Below are 21,961 nucleotides of genomic sequence, written 5' to 3' on the forward strand. Positions count from 1 at the left end.
CTATCCAGATGCCTCTGTATTCTGTTATGTATTATAATTTGTACGAATTGGCCTGACTGATAGAAAATCAGACTAACTGAAACGTAGTTCCTCAGAGCAGCTTTCATGTTTTTCAAAACTGATGTCCCCGCTGATGCTTCCACTTTGTTTGGCACCAAGCCTGCTTTGACTGATTGGGTAGATCTCTGTGAGAAGTTCGACAGTGTCACATGTGAGCTGATGTAGAGTTTTTGCATAGATACTACCAGGTCCTATCAATTTGTTTTTCCTAAATTTATAAATTTGCTCTGAAATATTTGAGCAATTAAACATTTTCCTGGAGTTATAGCATGGATTTTTCATTCTCCATGTCTCTTGCAAACATTTTGACTTCCTAGCGGTTGCTAATTTCCTGTTAGTTGGCTTTCTCTTTTTCATATAGTTTCTTTTTTAAAAACTACCATTATTCCTTCTGGCTTTTTCCCTTATTGAATTAATATTAAATTGAAGTACATTGTAATCACCATTAAGATGGATTTTTCTACAAGATGGAATCCAAACTTGTGTCATTTTCAGTGAGCCCCAATTGCTCCAGAAAATCAGCATTTATGGTATCCAAAGATATTGCCCATGTGTTAAGCTTAGGGTCTGCTAGTTTGTAGATCAATCTAGGCAGAACTATCCTTGGCAGCTCTAATCCAAAGGATTCTTATTTTATTTTTACTCATCAATTCTGTATCAAATAACTGGCTTTCAAATGCATTAAGTGCTTCCCTTCCTTTTAGACAGAAAGCATCAACCTGAATCTTACAAATCAGGATGGGCTGTTTCTTTCTAATGAGTCTTCATCAAGAGCCAAGACTAATTATGCTTTCGAAGAAGCTTAAACATTTGAATTGCCTCCAGTATATGAGTATATTGGAAAGTACAGAATATATTGGAAAGTCACAGAACCTTACTGCTGATGAATAAGAAGGAGAAGGTGGAGGGGGAGATGTGAAGTTCAAGGTTGTTAATAAATGAGCTGTTAATGTTAGAGTAAAGGTTCTGAAATAGCAGCTTCTCTCCAGGAGGCTAAAAATCCATGACACACATTTTGCCAGGAATCCAGATTTCAGCTTGATTTGTCCCCAGGGAACAGTGGCAATTAACACAGGAAAAATGCCTTATTTCATGCCGACATGATTACACTGGAGGGTTCAACAAATTCTGATCTTTTTCTTTCCTTTTTTTTTCTTCATCTTCTATCTGCATGTGCTTGGAGTAGCAGGTTCAGGAAATTCAGCAGCTTTGCAACATAGTGGGAAAAAATTGCTATATTTACTATCCAAATTACTATCCATTTGCAACTCCATCATATAGATAACTGAGTGATTTTTATTGTTTGCAAAATTTTAGTAAGTACAGGCCAAGGCCGAATGCCTTATGGTAATGTAAAATGGTATAGAAGTTACCATGTTAAAAAACCTAACAGCCAGATTCTTAGCATTGGCTATGTGAGATATCTAGGGAAAAAATAAATATTATAACCCCCCCCAGTCCAGCAGTAAATGTGTTTTTTGTGAAGGCACATCTGAGCAGTACTGCTACCATGTCAAAAAAGCATGGAAAGTTTGCAGTTGCTTGGAAGGTTTTTCTTGTGTCAAAGTGGTTGTGCTAAATTTCCAGATAGGGAACGGTTTTAAAAAATAAGTACCTGAACTTTTATCCAAGTTCAGTTGATCAAACAAAAATCTTTGCTGAATATCCAGAAATGCCCATGTAATTTGTCTTTATGATTTGTTTTTCCCATGAGAGGATCTAAAAACTGAGTTATCATTCAACAACCTGTCCTTGCACAATCACAGTCACACACTCAATCAGAAAAGATCCAATAAATGCCAAAGATACCTAGAAAGGAATTTAGGTACAGTTAGAAAACCTAAATCTAAACTTGTTTTCCAGACCATATACTATGTAGTGTGCAAAAGTCTTGAAATCTTTCCTGCCACAGATCATGAGATCAGTGTAAAAACCTTTGCCATTCCTCCTGCCATGCGAGGTCCCCTGGGTGCGGGTAGTGATGACTCTATCAATCTTTCCACCCCTGTGTCCCTTTTGTTCATTGTGGAGGTGTACAGTCAGTGCCAGACACACCTCTGAGGCTGGGGGGAGAGCTGCTTTATAATCAGCCCTTTCTGAGACAATCTGTAAGTAGAAGAAATATGGTGCAGCAATGGCATTTATTGAGTACACTCTCTGGATTGATGAAGGGTGTATGAATTGTAGTATTACTAAATATTCTTCTTATCTAGATCTTTTCCTTGTGTTCCAGTTTTGTTATGGGAAGCAATGTCCCTGCTGTCTCCGCTCCCCTGTTTCGTTTATGTTCCTACTGAGAAGATCCCGATTCTGAATTAGGAGGGGAAGTTTTTAAAGAGTTGTGGTGATCTCTGAGTCAAAAATTAGAAATCAGAGTTCTCAAAGCATGTTCTCTTCCCTGACTGAGTGTATGGGATATCTCACACTAGATAAGAAGAGGCAGAGAAAATACCACTTCCTTCCTTGCTTTCTTCCTTCAGCTTTCCACAGATAGCATTCATGTCAAAACTGGTACGCCTGCTCCCATGGAGAATTTTGTGGTAAGAAAATGGGTATTTTGCTACAAAAGGCTTTTCTGTTACTTCTGCTTATATGTTACTTTGGTAAATTTATAAAAGCAATGCTCAAATGCATTATCGGTTATATTAAACAGATAAGACCAATGTTCAGATGCATTTTCAATCATACAATTCTATAGATTTTCAAAAAAATAGTATTTTTAATATGCAATCAAAATGCTACAAGTAAGGCAAGTTGGGTTCTCATTCTTAATTCCAAGATTCAAACTACCTATGGAGATAATACAATCCAAAGTTCCAGGAGTGGAAACTCCCTAGAGGAACTGGAAGATATGAAAATAGACCAACATTTTCTGGAATATTCGTCTTACAGTCAAGTTTGGCTATCGATTTCAATGGCACCATTATTTATGGCCACACTATTACGTTTTAAATTCCTATCCCCAGTTTTCAAAATCACTGATTCTACTTGTCCTTAACTGGCTTCTTTGCATAATGTTTTCATCTTCTTAATCATTTTTCCTTTTTCTGCTTCTTTTGGGTATTTTGACATGTGAACTGTATTTCCTCACCCACTCCCCTTCCCGCATTGGGAAAAATGGCTTAAATGCCAGAAAAAGCTTTGCCTTTTCTTTCCAGAAGTGATTGTTTCTTTTTTCCTTTTTTTTTTTTTTTAACATTGTTTTCCTGAGTAGGTAGTTTTAAAATGTTGGCTGCACATTGTTCTCACCACAATAGCTGTCTGAGCTTCCTAAACAGATGTCTGATGACTGCACAGCAATGCCAAGTCTCAGACAAGTGCTTTTGGCATGATCATGCTCATATATTGACTCTAACAGGACAAAACCAACCAATTTTAAGTCTTGGCAAAGGCTATGAGATTATAGCTGTCAATTTATAACTGACACAGTTATAAAAACTCAATGAAGAATAATATGTTTACAAGTAGCTTGCTTGGAAAGGGAGTGAAATCTGATTTTTTCTTGAGCCATTTACGCAGGTGCAGCAGTACCACCCAGAGGCCACTGCTGTGCTGGGTGCTGCACAAACAAGGAGTTTGTTCCTGTCCAAAAGAGCTCAGATACTGGAAAGGCAAATAAGATATTAAAGCTTAGAAGAGACCATATGAAGACATTTCTAGTAATCTTGGATGAAAACCCCAAAACTTCCACTCTCTCAGCATCCTACACCATCCAAATCTGAATGCAGACAACTCCTCTAATGTTGCTAGAAAGGAACACAACATTAACAGAGGTAAACAGAGGATCATTCAGACTGCTTTTAATTATGAATTAGGCCACCTAGATGAGATGGAGAAATTCCAAGATCTGGTCTCTGCTCCCAGGACTGTCTCTACGTTTTCTATTCAGCAGTCATTCCTGAGGGGTCACTAGGCACCTAGTGATTGTGTAGGCAATGCAGCTATCCTGCAGGCCATGGGCCATAGGGGTCCACCTTCCACCCATAGCAGGGAACATGGCAACAATGCCTGGTTTATTCCATACACTAGCCTGTTCCACTGTGTTACATGACTTGGTTAAAGTAGAGGTAAGATGGGAGATAAATCAAACTTGACCCTTCCACTTTCTGGGCCAGTGATCTGTTCAAAGAGGAGAACAGCACCTCCCTGACTTTAAAAAGCAGTAATTATCAGGAGATTTTTGTGGAGGTTGGATCTCGGCACTGTGTGCCAAACACGTTTTGAGAATATCTGCAGGCTGTTCTCCCTGAAATGCAAGGAATGTTTCTAAGTCCCGGTTTTACTGATGCAGGAGATTAGGGCTGCATTGCTTAGATCAGGCAAAACAGAAAACAGGACAGTAGGCCTTTGAAGTAAAAGAAGGAAAAATGCGTTTAAGACCTCAGTGTTTCTGCGTCTGTTAAACAGCCAAACAGAGCTATTTCGGTCAACAGTTTCAGACTTGGGCACTACCTAAGGATCAAAACTACCTGAGTATTAAGTGTCTTTATCCTTTGTCTTTATGGAATGAAGGATGTCTCTACTGTTATGCTGCTTGAAGAAAAATGAGGTGTTTTGGTGCAGCAGGTGGTAAAAAAGGAAGCTACATTTCTCCGTCGTAGTCTGACACCAACCTGACTGGAAGCTAAAATCACCTCGCAGTGTAACAGAGTAGCTACAGTGAGGAGCATGCAAGTATGATCAGAAAGCAAAACCAACCAGGAAAGTGGATACTTTTCATCCTAAACAACAGGATTATGTTAAAGTATCAAGGAAAGCAACTGGAGTAGCAGAGTTCTGAGTAAATAAACTGAACATACCAAACAATCCCAATGCAACACACATCTGCATAGCAAGGAGTGGGGAACAGAGCTGATCTCTGAATAAAAGCAAGTCCTCTTTGATGTTGACCAGCTCTTTACAAGCATAGCTAAGGGGGCTGTACAAAGTAACAGAGAGCGTGTCTTGTCAAACTCAGAGAGATGCTTGCTTTAAGAGGAGAAGGATGTATCAATAGCTTTGAAGTAATCTACATATTTAAATACATCAATATATATGACATGCATTATTTCACTCCTTTCCTCTTATTGCTTGATTCTGCCCCCTGTAGAGCTATGCCCCAGCTTTGTAAGATAAAGTATCCATTACACACTGAAAAAATGGGCCTGATGAATAAAAAAAACCCACATAATTTAGTACATCATCTCTCAATAGAGCTTTTCAGTCTAATTTAATGCATTATTGAAGATAACACGTTCATTAAAACAGCTGCCAGCAAACTGTTCATTTGGATTGTTTCATGGAAGCACTAGTCAAAGAGAAATAAAACACCACATGCTAATGATATGCAAAAAGGACAAAAAACAATTCAGTTTTGATACATTGGTATTGAGATGTTAATATGATTTTTTTTTTAATGACTACTGCCATGCTGGCTTTTATATGGTAAATATGAAGCATCACAAACCCGGTGTTTCTTTTCAGCAAACTTACAACATATAATAAAAAATAACAAAAAAACACATGGCAAAATTACCAGGGTTGTTCAGCAAGTATGAATTAACAAGCATGGAATTATTATTTATTGTTTCTTATTGCAGCTTCTCTCTCTGTGAGCATTTAAGTAGCAGATTTTTGGATACAGACTTTGCTCCTGGTCTCTAGTGGAATGAACTGAAATCTCTAATCCTCTCAAATGCTAGGAAGTCCTGGATTCTAATGAGCTGGCTCAAATGAACATCTAACATCTTCCACTGTAACAGCCTTAGCAATAAATGTTGGCCTCTGAACAGGACCGAATCTCTGACCCCAACATTAAAATTTCACCACTACTTTCCTCCACCTGTTTTGCAAGTCTCATTGTTTCCTGGTGAAGCACAGGGTAATAACAAGTATAGTTTAACTAGAATATGCCATCAGCAAGAGACACACACCAGAAAAAAAAAAATAAAATCTATAATAACAGGTTTATTAAAGCTACTGCCATCAATTAATAAGAAATTTTAATAAAATTAAGAAAACAAACTATCTACTGTTTCCTGGGTCCTTTACATATCAGTCTGAACATCCTTCAAGCCAGGCAAGACAGATTACATCATTATTCAGCTGCAGACCCAATTGTGTAAATTACACAGACATCCATACCTCCTGTCTCCACTACTGAATGTGCAGATGAGGAGAGAAATTTTGTCCGGGGCAGCCATTCAGCTGTCTAATATTAAACCATGGCTTTGGCACTTTTTGCCCTTCTAAGCTTTTGCTAAGGTCCAGCAGCCTCTGAGTGCTCCAGGTCTGTCATGGTCATATCCAGTAAGTCCTTTTAAGTTGAGATGTAGGTGGTGAAAGTCAGTTCTGAATAACCATGACCTGAAGCATCTCATGGCAGAGACTAGCAGTCAATACCTTTGTCTAGCAAATGGCTGAATTATTTATTATTTTAAACAAATAGGCAGGTAATTATTGAGTGCTGTGGAAACATTATAACAAAGTATGAGCTCTTCTTCCAGCTTCTATACCTTAATGAACATATGCTCTTCAAAAGGAAAAAACACAATGCTTTCACTGTAGTCTCAAAGGAAGGAGTTTATCTGGCCTAATGTAAATGTCTAGAAATTTGAGCTATTGACTCCAGGTTCTGTTGCAAACCATGGAAAGTAAAACATACATTCAGAGCATGGTTAACATCATGGTAAAGTAGATGTCTGCAATCTGACCAATTGAATCACTTCCTAAAAATGTCTAGTTCTCTATATGAGTATAAAGACAGAATAGAACAAGTAACTTCAATGTCTGCAGTATAGATGTTAAATTTAAGTAAGATGAATCCATCCAAGGTGTTTAGATATTCCACTTAATAAAGTAGGAAAGATAAATACAACATAGTGGCATGCAAAGTATGTATTTCGTGATTTCATGGCAGCTACTAAGTGTGTACTTCTTAAAAAAAATAAAAATAAAAGGGTATACAATAGTTACCAGAATTACAGACATGGGGTGGGATACTTCTAATTGAAACCCTCTAGCATTTTTTTTGTCTAGAATTCCTCTGCAGTAACAGAGATGCATTTTCCAAAGATGATTTGTTCCATCTTAAAGTTATCATTTAAGTTAGTTGGGAATAATCTTCCTCTGCAGACTGATGTCTCTCCTCAAACGCACAGAGTGAACCCACCTCACTCTGTATCAAAACAGTAGTTTAAACTGAATAGCTGACTTCTAAATGATTAATCTTTGATGAGATTAATCCTATTCATGCTATATAAAGGTAGCAGGTCTTTGAGGAGATATGTTTTCAGTTAAAAGAATACAGCCCCTTCAAAACATATGTGTAGGTATATCCTGCTGTTCAGAAAATTTCAATCAATTATCATTAGTTTTCATGTAGTTTCACAAATCTGATAAATACACTGAACAATATCTTGTTTTGCTTCCTGGAATGTATGTTAAAAGGCACCTAAATTCTTGAGCACTTAATTCCTTTGGGAACCATGCAGCGGGACTGCATTTAAAGTATTTGTTCGTAGCAGTAAAAAATAATCATCATTTTCCATAGTGGCTTGAATTAACAGAGCAATACACTTAACACTAGTGGAACTTCTTTATCACGCTGTATGTCAAATTAGTAAATCCACTTTTCTGCAAAAGAGAAAAGAAAGATTGATCAGAAATGCCAGCAAATCAGTATTCTCTAAGTGTCATACAAGGAAACTTTACATCAATTTATTTATTTTTTATTTACAAAATCTACTGATGTCCCATCTTGTTTGCCACAATAGGAGATGTCACTTTATAATGCTTAACATACAGACACTTGGTCTGTCTACAGTTTAATAACTGTCAAAATGCCTTATTAATTTTATAATTGGATTAATTGCAAAATTCACTCTTCCCATCAAATTTTGCAATGGCATAGTAACACAAAGTATTTTAACAAAACGAATTGCTTAATATAATTTTAGTTAGCATGATCATATCTCAGAAGTACATTGATGAACACCACCTTATCAGAACATTTCATCTACATTTCCATTTGTCCTTATTTGGTACAGAGGTACTGATTTTTAGTGTTATGAATTAATAAATACCATGAACAGAGAAGACTTAAAATCTAGCGATTTCTAGCATAATTCATAAAACAAAAGCTTCATTCTTCAGTGCTTTGCACATTTGTTTACTCACGATGCTCCTCACAAAAGTAAGAATGGTACTCCCAGTAGATTATTTTCATTATGATTTAATAGATTTTATATCTTCTCTTTGTTGTTCACAATGACTACATTAGGTGAAAATGCCTCTGAACCCTGGTTTATTTGTTTCACTAGAACAATCTGGTTCTCAGGTGGCCTTGCAATTTATTCTTGTCACTTCCTGGGTAAGATGCCATTGACTCACTGTAGGTGTCTCAATTGGCAGCAGAGTCAGGACTCTACAGATTTCAATGAAACCTTAAGAGATCTTCCTCACAAGTACCAAATAACTATTATGTCTAGAACCTGGAGTCGGATATCATCCTAACTCAGTCTTACTGAATGAAATACTTTGAAAAGGTTTAAGTGAACAGAAATGAGCAAAAGCAACAGCTGTGTGGTAATATTTGGTTATTTGAATGAATTTCTTTACACTCTTGTTCTATGTTCCGTATAATACATCTTGCATCTTACCTTTAACTTTGGAATAGCAAGGCTCACAATGCACAGTTTGTCTGTAAATCCAAATGCTGTCTCCTGCTCTCAGATCTTCCAGCGGTCTTTTACATACTTCACACTTTGACACACAAGTAAAAGTAACAAGAAAAATTAAAATTAATCCTTCTCTAATATTCGTTCCCTGCATGCTATCATTTAGGAAGTAAGCAACCACAGACCAGAATAAGGATTGTGAGTAATGCATTATCAGCTAATCTGAACTCTGAAGGAGCAGTTTTAATGAACAGTCAATTATACATCTGAATATCTCACCTTTAGACATCTAAAAATCAGAAACCTAAGTCTCAATTGGTTCCTTAGGTCCTCATTAAACTCACCAAACCATTCCTTCCTCCAGACATTTCCAAGTGTACTCTTTCTGTCTTAGTTTAGAGATTTATTCTAAAATAAGATGAATCACCCTTTTGAGATCCTTTTGTTTGTTCACTGAGTAAAGGAAGCATGATCAGACTTAATCCAACTCACAGTAGATCTTAGAGAACCTAAACCTTTGAAAATATTTTGTACTGTATCTATCTTAATCATTAACTATGTCCCCCATTATTGCAGAACCTGGACACTGCTTTCACAAATGTCTCACAAAGATAATTTTTGAGATAGAGAAGTATTGCCTATGTTTCACATATGAAAATAAACAGATATGCACAGAGGTTGACTTCCCAAGATCACAAGGAAAGCCACAGTGGACCAAGGAGCAAAGTAATTTGATCTATTAACAAGGATCTTAACACCATCAATTTTTTTGCGATCTAATAAAAGAATAACAAATTCAGGTTTCTTTGGATATTTTGTCCTCTGATAAGTGAAAACCAGAGTCTTCCCATAATTATCATGATGGCTGTCTATTCAGATAAATTTGGACTAAAAATCTTTATTAAAATTAAAAATTAAAAGCCTTGCCCAGAACATCCTTTAGCAGCTAAACACGTAAAGAAACTGCATGATGTCAACACCATGGACTTAAAGACAGTGGGATTAGATCAAGGATCCAGACAATATGCAATTGCCTTAGATTACACGTGCTCACTAGGGCTAGTATGAAATTTCAACTGAGCACTCTGCATTGATTAGCATAACATGTGAGAGTACTAAGCAACTTGGGGTTTTATATTTTACCATATTGCTTTTTTTTCTATATCTTTTCTACACAAGCTGTTGGTATTAAGGTACTATTAAAATAGTTTGCTACCTTCACTAGTTTTATGTTTCCTTGTATAAATCAGCAAAAGCATGGTAGTGTTTTCAAAGCTTTGATGACTAAGATTAGCTAGCATTTTTATACAGAAAACCCCCTACAATCTGCACTATTTACTCATTGAACTTCAAGGCCAGGTTGGACAGAGTCTTGAGCAACCTCTTCTAGTGGGAGATGTCTCTGGCCAAGGCAGGGGCTTGGAACTAGATAATCTTAAGGTCCTTCCCTACCCTAACCATTCTATGATTCTATAATTACCTTTACAAGGAAACAAAGACCTCATGCTGCTGCCAGCTACATGGAAATCTCCAATGGATACAAGGTATTTGTAAAGAGCTAAATGAATATTAATGATAGGAAATTGCACTACTTAGTTAAATACATAACTACAAGCATGAACCACAGACTTACATTAGCTGTTTAATTTTTTTGCCAATGCTTTCATAAATATGTAGTTACACAAAACTTAAGCTGAATTTTGCTGACCAGAAATGTCCCCACTTGAGAATAGGTAGCAAAAAGGATATAATTTAAAAGTTAACATTAAATATTTAACAGATAATTTGGCCAATACCAGTGCAGGAGTGTTAGCACTCCTAACTGTGTGAAAAGCCTATTCCTCTTTATGTGCGTTGATCTAGCCAAGAAGAATAGAAGCAAACCAGAGCTTGTATTTATGTGCAGCAGGAGTATGGAGAAGGTATTACTTAGTGATTTACATGGAAGAAATTGCATTTCTGCTGCTCACAGAGCTTAGAAAGTCCATATGAGACAAAAAGCATAGGTAACTTCATACATGTTAAGTGTAGCCTTAGTGCTGTATTCTGCTTTGGGTTACTTTTCATGCAATAACTAGGTAGAAAAACTGCTGTCAGAAGCAGAAGTACATGCAAGCTGGACAGAAAAATGAGCTATGCTAATGTGTGATTTTGAGAGTATTGTTTGTTAGAACAATAAACTCTGTGGTGAGATGCAAGCAGAATTAAGACAAATGAAGCAGAAGGAAAATGGACTAGAGGGCTGGGCGCTGATAAGCATACCCTGAGAAAAGTTTAAGAGTGACTTTTAGGCTGAGACTTAAGCTTTGGAATGACAAGCAAAATTTTTTCTGTGCTTTCATTCTTACTGGAAACAGGAAAAAAATAAGAAACCAAACATAATTTGTTTGAAGAAGAAAGACGTATCCATTCTCACCAGTATTTTATCCTACAGCAGAAACTATCTGTAAGACCCAAATTTTAACCAAATCTTTGATCCCAGTGGGTAAAATGATTTTACCTCTGGTGTCAATACCTTTTACTGGTGCCTTTGAGTGTGGCTTCTGTACAAGCCATAGCTGTCCTTAATCAAGGACATCTACAAAGTTTCACAAAAAGAGAAATAGAATAAAATTTTACAATATGAAAAAAGTGTAAGTAGGATATAATTAATCGAATAGAAGCTTGTGCAGCTGAAGCCTTATAAATTTGTAGGACATTCAGAGTATATTACACTGCACCCTTTATCCTCCTTGTGATTGCAAGAAAGAAGGATAGACAGGGGGAGGGAAAGTAGAGGAAGAGGGGGAGAGAGATGAAAAGAAAGAGGAAGGGATTGTGTAGGGTAAGAGAGACTAGTATTTCCTACATTAATCTTCATCTCCAGGGTGCAAGACTTCCTCTTCTCCCAGGTGGAGGAGGCCTAAGGCCTAAATATTCTCCTATTATTTTTGTACTATAATGCAGGTATCACATTCGAATTATATTTCTTAGTAGCAGGTGAAATCCTCTTACCTTGAAGCAAGTTGAATGACAGCAAATTTGCAAGGCATCTAAGATCATTTTGGCATCTATGCCCAAGGGCTTCCTGCAGTATGTACATATATCTTTTCCAATTATACTCCTGTGTATATAATACAACATCAGCTGTCAGAAAAAAAACTATCATTGAAATCTCAAGGAGAAAATTGATAAACTTAGGGCACTAGGTGGGAAAGACATTTTCATACTGTACAATGGCCATAAATGGAAAAACATCATGTGTATGTTCCTTCCATTCTAGTTGACAGCTGTAATATACATGCTCCTGTGATGAGCAAATTGCTGAGCATAATAGTCAACTAGCAAAAATACCTTGCTAGAAAGAATGGTCTTTAGTGAACTGAACGATTTCAAACAATAAGGAGACTGTATTAAGCTGCTGAATGTCTGGGAGCATGTATACTAAATGGGGATGAAGTGGAGGCTAATGATTTTAACATTTTAATCACAAAAGAAAATAGGTAGTTGAATTTAAACTGCTGTCATTTGATCAGTCTGATAAAGAACTGTCTTCTATGTTGTGGAAGAGCCTGAAAACATAGGCAGAAATCCTGCCTTTGTTGCAGTTATAGTGAATGCATGCACAGAACAGCCTACTTGGTATTCATAACAATCATATTTTAAAACATTTTCTCACCTCTTTTTGCATTCTTATGTGGCATCATTATGTACTTTCCCTAGATACGACTTTTGGTGTTTCTAGTATCAACTGGTCTTGCTCCTTTTCACTCAATAGTAAACCACTGTACTAACATTTAATCATGCCCAGAGTCTTTTATACTTACTTTGGAAAAGAAGAAAGAAAAAGTCTTTATTTCCAAGTAGTGGGACTGTGCAGATTATCTGAACTGAAAATAGTGACCACATTTATTTTATTCTTTTTTTTTTTTTTTTTTTTTTGTTTCCATGAGCTAAGATATTACTGATGAGCAAATATCCCTCTTATATTTTGGAATATTTTAGCTGGTGTGAAAACAGTTTTTAACAGCATTGTCATGTGAAGCTGTTCCTCCACATCTGTACGTAAAGTTGGTCATTACAGACACTATCCCCAAAAAGGAAGGAAATTTTGCAGGATAAGAAGCTGCCCAGGGTAGAAACCTACAGAATCACAAAGCCAACTCTGTCACTTAATGCCATGGCTATTGTTTCTATAGATATTTTAAAATGTCAGCTGTGACAAGGCTAACATAACATTAGGCTGATGAACCCTGGTAATGATTTGATGGCACTACTCCACTGAAAGGAAGCTCCATATGAAAAGCTGTCTGACAAGCCTAATGGGGACTTCCACTGCTCTCTTTTGTCTGAATACTTGAATTCTTATGCAAAATGTCTGTGTGCTTTGGTATTCTACAATGTTATTAATGTGTACTTACCGATCAGAAGTAGAGTAAACAGTTTTGATAGTATTTCCAGTTATATTTTTGTCATAGGTACCATATGATGATTTGCTGTGAATCAGTGAAAGAGTAGCAATTACTAAACAGTACTTTTTATTTTTAAAGGTTTCACTACACTGATGATAATATGCAAATAAAACTAATGTCAAATGCTTGTAAAAAAAGAAAAAGAAAACAAATCATCATACTTGGTGATAAATTATCTTCTTCACAGCCATCAAGAAAAATATATAAAATTAAAACGAAGAAACAAACACAAATTAGAAATATAGTGTCCTTAGACCATGTTCTGTTGCTGAATGATTCTTCAACATTTCAAAATTAAATCCATAAGCCCACTGAGCAAAATCTACATGATAGGATTGGGTTTGCCTGTGCTGAGATCCCTAAATGAGACATTTCAGGAAAGGGTGACACACTGCTTTTCCCCCTTTCCCCCCCCTTCTTTCACTAGTCCCCAAAGAGCTGTCAAACAGCCAAACAAAAGTACAATACCTCCTTCGAAGCAGAGTGAGGGTCTTTATAACACAGGCTGTTCAATGTGAGATTTGTGCTCACTACAGTAACTGTATTGTTCCTTGTATCAGAGTAGGAAGGAATATAGCGAATTTAACGATCAGGGAAGCTAAATCTTCCTTTGTAACTGTCCCAGTTCTAGTTGATTAACTGTCAGGTTTGTTTGCATGGAAGGGATGGGCATGTGTGTGACTGCTGAAGAAGTCATCTTTCCATACATTTCCATTCACATTTCTGAACTGATTTAATTATCCTATTCCTTCAGAAATTCATATGGTATATTGTAATTATTACATGTTTCATATCACTCTTGAATAATGTTTAGCAAAGTTAGGAACCATTTTTTATAGTCATGTGCATTTGCAGAACATGTCTTTTTTTCAACGAAAGTATAACAGACTGATAACATGCATGTGTAATGTATTAAACTGCCCAGTGATACACTTTTCTACACACCTGTCTTTTGTAATGTGTATACGCCTTACTTGATTTTTATGCAATACCAGAAATGTTTTAAAATTGCACAATTACTGAGAAGCTTAAATGATAATTGTTTTATTTACCTTTCATAGAACATAACAATGTGCTTGCTACTTAACAGTTATGTAGCAAACCTGGTTTTGCTCACCACAGAGAAAGTACCTCCTCAAATGAACACCCAGTGCTCCATTCACCTTTCAGGCAAGATGAAAGTAATCTTAATAACTAGGAAAGCAAACTGCAGCTAAGTGATCACATTTTGAAGGAGTTTTTCTGGCTATTTTTGCCCTAATCAAGCTAGACACATGCACAACACACGTCACAAGGTAAAATATATTGGTGGTGCAAGTCCCTGAAGTTTCTTGCTGTAGTGAAAAGTGGCATAGGAGTATGACCTCTCTATTCCTGTAAAGCATGGGCCTGTCTGTGCTTTTTGGAATTAAGCTTTTATTTCCCCCCACCAGGTCTTCCATTTAACTCATTGTATTTAGCTGCAGAATCTAGTACGGAGTCAGGTTGACATTTCAAATCATCTAGTTAAATCAGGTTTGAGATCAGGGCAAAGTGAGTCCTGTGCATTGCACACTCACCATAATACAGCCAATTTACATGCAACTTGCCTGAAAATAACACTGTCGGTCTTTAGGAATTGAATAGAGAAGAATGCTTTCCTCAGGTGCCCTTGTGTAGACAAGTGTCCCTTGAATTTTAATAACTGGCTAAAGTGCTATGGCTGAAATACACAAAAACATATACATCCACATCTTAAAAAATAATTGTGCAGTGTAGTAAAAAAACCCCTATGAAACTACAGCAAAAAATATTTTCAAAGGATCAGTTTCTAGTCTTGCCAACCGAAAGTGTGAGGAAACACAGAACCTTTCAAATAAATGCATAATCTGACAACTTGACAAGACACTAAGTTAAAACTGAGCCACAATGCAGCCTAAGACTGCATATCTGATCAAGTACCTTCTTTCAGTTCGTATCACCCACTCCTTTACTTGCTATGGTGTGACTTGTTTATACAGCAAACTACTCAACAATAAATACTCTGTAGAACTTATTGCATAAACCCTGAAAGAATAACCTGCAGAGACCATTCATTTAGTAATCTTTCATGAATTAAATTATGATTAGAGCTTCAGGTACAGGGTATACATTTAGCCAGTGTGCTTTGTGCATTCTTGCGTTATTGTCCTCTGTTTTTATTTTCAAAGATAATCAGAATGTTACACTTCAAAAGCTGTATGTCTGCAAAATGCTAATTATTTTTTATGTGTGGAATATTGATTTAAAGTCTTAAAATTCAATGCTGTTTCTTTTTTTCTGCCGTATGGAGTTTTGTTTTTTTCTCAGCCAATATATGGGGTTGGCCTGAAAGACCATGCAAAAGTTACACAAATTTCAACCACACTCCAACCTCCTACAGCAAATGTAAGAAAATGAAAGAGCAAAGGCCCTGTGCTCAGTCACACCCACACCAAGGCTTAGGTGTGCATAAGCTTAAGGATTGGGACATTGGACATGGTTCCTATGAAGTACCAGACTGTGACTATTTTACTTGTTAGTAAGGCTCAGTAGAAGATTTCTCCTCTTTTCCAGGTCATCAGCCTTGATTCAGGCAGTTCACGACCACTATGCAGCAATACAATGCCTTACATATGGGACTATATCTTTAAATAGTCCTGTTTGTATTAACACTTAATTAATCCACATAGATGGGTGGGTTGGTACTGAAGGGCCGTTTTTCTAATTGAAGAAGGTCTTTTATTCAAAATTTTATATTTTTTTGTTGTCATAATTCTTTAAAATGCATATTGACTGCGAAGAAACATGTATTTCCTTTATTCCAATGATTTCCTGTTACCAACAGACCTTGTCTTTAGTTAGTTCTATACAATATCCCTACATCACATTTTTCACTCTGATTTGCAAAGCATATGCTTGTAGAGACAGAACCCACCCAGAACAAGAGTACTGCAAGAGAAATGGTTTTTAAAATAGCTTGTAACTGGTCAAAAAGTCAGAAGCCCACATTACAGTTTCAGTGATTGGAATGAGAGATGTTACATGGGTTCAGATTCATCCCATATACTTTTAGGAACTTAAAAGACACTTGAGTGTAATGTTTTCCTTGCAGCCTCTGAAAGAAAGAAGCTCCCTGAGAGTGTGGTGTATCCAACATGCAGGAAATGCCTTTCCTCTTTGATTGTATAAGAATTCTGGCTTAACTTCTCTCCTAAGTTTCATGCCTCAGCTACATCTCTAGAGCTATGAAGGCTATGGTCTTATGCTCTCCAGTCTGTGTGCTAGAGCTATGCTCTGTGGGACACCATGCATGGGATCTTGGAAGCAGAATTTGGAAGGGGGACAGCATCTTTCCAGAGACCAGGGTAAAGTTTCTAAACATCCCTGAAATTTCTTGCATAGATGGGTTCTCTTATTTATTTTTATTTTTTTCAAGAAATGCTACTTTAGGTGTTATGGTTCTCAATACATTGTCCACAGTACCTGGTCTTTCTTTCACTGTCACTGTAGTGGTTTTTTTCTGGGAGATTATTTAGAGCCCGTGGAGGATTTTCATATGCTTGCTCAGTTATCCTAAAAAAGAGAAACCATATAATAAGAAAACAAGCACCTTTTAAAAATCATATTCAGTTACACAAATTTCAGTTACACTTACAGCCATAAATGTAGAAACTTGGGCTAGAAACAGTAGGTAAAAGAAATTTATCTTTTTCTTATGGTTGTTAAATTGTTGCTTATAGAATGATAGAATAGTTAGGGTTGGAAAGGACCATAAGATCATCTAGTTCCAACCCCCCTGCCATAGGCAGGGACACCTCACACTAAACCATGCCACCCAAGGCTTCATCCAACCTGGCCTTGAACACCGCCAGGGATGGAGCATTCACAACCTCCCTGGGCAACCCATTCCAGTGTCTCACCACCCTAACAGGAAAGAATTTCCTCTTTAGATCCAATCTAAACTTCCCCTGTTTAAGTTTGAACCTGTTACCCCTTGTCCTGTCACTACAGTTCCTGATGAAGAGTCCCTCCCCAGCATCCCTATGAAAAATAATGGAATCAATGACCTATAATTTTAAGTCCTCTAGTTAATGCTGGTAGATATATTCATATCAGAAACTTCACCTAACTTTAGTTGAACTCCGGTTTCCTTAAAGTGCTTACTGAGGTTGTCAACTATGCAGTAATATCTGAGTAGTTGATAGCAGTGTGCATTTTCTTGGCAGTATTCTGTAATGTTTTATTATTGGTTTTTCAATATCTTAGTTCCAAATTTATATATATATATATATATATATATAAAATACTGTTATGTTTTTATCAGAAATGACCAGCTAAACAGGTATGTAGAGTCATTTTCAAAAGTAGGATTACGATTCAAGTAAATGAAATGTTGCCTCCTGCAGTTTTCCCTGCCACAAACATGACATGCAACCAAACATAACAATAAATCTTGTCAGACAAATTACAGGATTTAAGGAGTAAGTGCTAATAATGTTTTTGATGATTTTACAAAGCAGCTCAGACAAAGGCTGCTCTTGTTTGGTTCTGCCAAAAGTTATATTCTGAAACAACTTGATGATTATCAGCCTTAACTCTGGATGTTTGGGCTGCAGCTTGATTTATTTCAGTGAACTTGCCAAGGTCTGAAGCTTTGCTAAATGAACTTGCTCAGTGCTGATCACTGTTTTATATGCACAGCATGCTGCATGAAGCAGCACCCTCTGTTGTGCCTGACTCCTAATCTGTCAGACCCCCTTTCTGAACTAAAAGAGAAACTCATTCACCAGAGATATTCGGTATATGCTCCTCTGGTCAGGTTGTCAAGTGGGACTGCTAGAATAAATAGTAAATTTTATATTAAAAATAACAAAACTGCTAAGTAAGTTCTTCCTTTTCATTTAGATATACAACTAAATGGAGACTCAAAAAGACACCATCAGAATGGTACCTAAGAATATAATAACTACACTTTAACTGACCAAAATGGATCTTTCTGCAAATAATGAAACTTAGTAGCAGTGAAACTTTCAGTCTGTGAATGTGTTTACTTATATTTCTTTGAGATGCTAGTATCTGAATTCACAAAACACCAAGATAAGCACAAATACACCTATGAAGATCTTGTCACCAGGCGTTTTCATTCACTGCAGGAGATTATAGGTTTGAGTCATTGCTTATTATCAAAACTCATGCAGCTATACTGTTATATTTGGTTAATCAGGCATATTTTAGAAATAATAGAGATATCTTACTCAAGTTATGCAAATTCTGCTTGCTCACTTTAGGAATTCTCATTTTCTGGTACCACACAAACCAGCTACAACTCTTGATATGGACTCTTTAGATTTTAGGAAGAACTGTGAATCGAGTCTCACTGCTTTGTACTTTGATCATTAGCAGACTTCACTTCAGTGTGATCACCAAGGGCCTCACCTCTGTGAAAGCGAGGAAGACCTCTGAATTAATCAAATTATTTGATTCAAGCCAAACATATTAAATGGGTTATTTATGCTGAAGAAGAGAAAGACTGTATGCAAAAGAAAAATTTCTGACTACACTATGTGTTGCAATTGTTTAATATCGTGTTTAGGTAATCATGAAGCAAGAGTCTGTATTTAGTTATATATTAAATGTTAATAATACTATTTCATTATTTATTAATACCTAATAATATTTAAATGTTTAAATATTTGATTTTTTATAAATTAATTCTGTTTCCTAGCCTGTATTTAATGAGGAATTTTTAAAAGTTAAAATTCTATGATTTAAATCAAGTAAAAATAAAAAATTTGACTTCTCTAATGATTTTTACAGAACAGAAAAATATATAAAATTATGACTATACTGCAATATTTTCCAGTTTATCTCAAGCGTGACACTATTCCAAGCTACTAAAAAATGCTCAGTTCATTGTACTATTGTAGGATAATTCAGGTTGGAATTCAGAGATGTCGAGAGGTATCTAGTCCAAACTCCTGCTTGAAGCAGGGGCAGCTCTGAGATCAGACCAGGCTGCTCAGGGCTTTTTCTATTTGGGTTTAGAAAACCTCCAAGGACAGAGATGGCCTACTGTCTAAGACAGCTTCTCCAAGCAACCTGCTCCACTGCTTCACAATCCTTCGTATACCCAGCCTTTCTTGTTTCAATTTATGATTGCTGCATTGCATTGTATTGCCAGGTGTGGGGCCTGCCTACATCTCCTGAACTGACTATGGCTCCATTGTTTTAACTTGATAGCATCATTTCATTCAGTACAAGAACCAGCACTATGAGCTATGGAGATAGCTGCCAAACTGTGTTCTTTGGTTTGTCATTATACCCAGCCCAGATTCCTCTCACAAGTGCTGTTATCTAGGGTTGTATACGATCTCTATTTTCATGTATTAATATATGTCACCCACACAATATATTAATATAATTTTACGTTAGTATTTTATAGTAAATGATCTGTAATTAAAAATAATATTATCCATTGAAGAATTTTTTAAATGAAAAAAATGGCAACATTGGTTCTCACATGCAAATGAATAATGATACTAAGGAACAGATTAATTTCTTATTTATTTATGATAATGATATTCCTCTTCTATGTTTAAAAAAGACAATTTTTGGTTTAACAGAACATTTCACATTAATTTAAAGAACTTCAGTTTAAAGAACTTTTTTCTTCCACACTGAGTTATTCATATTTACTATCCTGTATTTAATGAAGAATTTCTTAAAGTTAAAATTCTATGGTTTAAATCGAATAAAAATATTATTTTTGGCTCCTGTAATTATTTTTACAGAACAGAACCTATTAATTCTAATTTTCAGCCAACCACCAATATTTTATAAATACATTAAGGGAAACATTATGACATCCTTGCCTCTTATTTTTCTGACCATCAGTATTTATTTCAGTAAAATCCTTAAGGTCTTTTCCTCTGAAAAAACAAACAAAAACAACTGTTAGAATATTGCCCCTCTGTGAGAAGAGGTAAAGAGTGATAAAAGAAAGAAATATATTTAGGCACACATTTAAAAGGAAAAAAGTAAATTATTAGTTAAGTTTGTGTTTAAAACCTGCAAACAGTTATGTTATCGACCATAATGAGAAAATATGTTTACAATTTTCCACCACCAAATTAAAGTTCTGTACAATTAAATAAAAAATATCATCTAGAACACCCAAGAAAATAAAAAGGCTTTGTTTAATTATATCAATGGTGTAGTCTAAGATTTTTCTTTGCCAGTGAAGATAGTGAAGGATAAACATGAACTTTCAAAGAATTTAGGATTAAATTACAGGCTCCAAGCAGCCTAATCCTTGTTCACATCATTAATTTGCAAAAAAAAAAATCTATGTTTTTGTTTAAAGAAATGTCTGCTTCTTAAGATGTCACTAAAATCATGTCCAAATGTCCACATATTTTTGCTTCTGGAATGACAAGAAATTACCTCTGTGTGTAGTCATAGTTAACAATTAAAGCATTCATTATGTTTGTGCTTATAATAAAAATGTAATTGTCCAAGGACTCACAAAGTTTACATATAAGGAAACATTATTTTAATTTCATAAACACAAAGTACTGGCTAGTTTTTCTTCAGGTTTTTTACTATTATTGATAATATTAATATTGTCATCATTGTCATCATTATTAAATGGTTCAGTGAATTAGAGAATGGAATGACCTATGAAAAGCACTCTAGCTTTGTATGTATATATGTAAAAACCTCTGATATTTTTTAGGTAGAAGTAGGGAGCAAAAGCAAAAGGCTAAGTTTGCTCTGTGGTAACTTGGTCACTTCAATCCATAATAGGCGTATTAATCTGAAAACTTTGGATGTCTCCTATAGTTCAGTAGTGTCTCAAAGTCTTGGAGTCTATCCTAATGAATTCTCTGTGAATTACAATTTGCAAGTTATCTGTAGAATTTCGGTGTAAGGTGTGAAAAAGATTACATAGCTCTTACTAGCACAGTACCCTGGCAGCTCCTCCTCTTCTGTGTGCTTAAGAGCTGCTTACAAGACCACAAGAAGTTTAATTTGAAACACACTGAACTGATGTGCTGTTCAGAAATATAAATTCAAGCTGTTTTTTATGGATCACTGCCCTTGCTGACTGAAATGTTTTGTTACACCCTGTTGCAGCAACACTTACCACCCATGAGCTCTACAATATTCAGCTTAACGCCCCTTCTCTAACTGTATTAAGTTTTTTTTATCAAGGAAGCATATCAGGCATGTATGGAAGCTTGCCATACTTACTATGTGCTCAGCTGATAGTACACATGATAATTAATCTGCATTTTTATATTCATCATTCTGTATAAGAAATGCTATTTATTAATCTATAAACATTTTACAGATTTGCAACATTACCTTTCCTGACATTCTCATAGTTACAAACTACTCACTGCCTTAGAAAAGCAGGGCCTGAGAAGCTTTGAAGACTTACTCCTTGTCACTTGTGAAAGAACTTGGTTTCACTTTGAGTTGCTTATCAAGATTTTGGTTCCTTTGGAGACAGAACAAAACCAGATCAAATCACAATTAGTATAGACAGTGGGCAATTAGCCAAATTAAATACTCACTTAAAAAGAAATTGTAATTGTCACATTCTTTATGAAAAACAAAATTAAACAGATAAAAATTTCAAAGCATACATCATTTAGTAATTCAAGGACATTCATAGACATAGCCACATGCCCCCCATATGCACGTTAGCACAGGCTTCCTGGAAAAATAAAACCAAATCATGTTTTGGAAACAACAAGTTATACCTCATACCTGTGTTAGAAAGGATAA

The 21,961-nt window shown here is 35.9% G+C and overlaps 1 protein-coding gene across 4 annotated transcripts in view; it reads right to left on the reverse strand.

Annotated features, from left to right (window-relative positions):
• Nucleotides 1–5,986: 5,986 nt before the first annotated feature.
• The window catches only part of SCEL (sciellin), a 48,909-nt gene continuing 32,934 nt past the window's right edge, over nt 5,987–21,961 (reverse strand). For all 4 annotated transcript variants that reach the window (XM_065675812.1, XM_065675809.1, XM_065675810.1 and 1 more), the window contains 7 exons: nt 21,612–21,671; nt 20,041–20,097; nt 16,652–16,741; nt 13,118–13,192; nt 11,712–11,820; nt 8,700–8,802; nt 5,987–7,674 (listed from right to left, as the gene is read on the reverse strand). In XM_065675812.1, coding sequence (XP_065531884.1) covers nt 7,658–7,674; nt 8,700–8,802; nt 11,712–11,820; nt 13,118–13,192; nt 16,652–16,741; nt 20,041–20,097; nt 21,612–21,671 — 511 coding nt within the window. In that variant the 3' untranslated portion in view covers nt 5,987–7,657. The remainder of the gene's footprint in view (nt 7,675–8,699; nt 8,803–11,711; nt 11,821–13,117; nt 13,193–16,651; nt 16,742–20,040; nt 20,098–21,611; nt 21,672–21,961) is intronic.

This window comes from Lathamus discolor, chromosome 4 (genome assembly GCF_037157495.1).
Source record: "Lathamus discolor isolate bLatDis1 chromosome 4, bLatDis1.hap1, whole genome shotgun sequence".
In the NCBI taxonomy this organism is placed as follows: domain Eukaryota; kingdom Metazoa; phylum Chordata; class Aves; order Psittaciformes; family Psittacidae; genus Lathamus; species Lathamus discolor.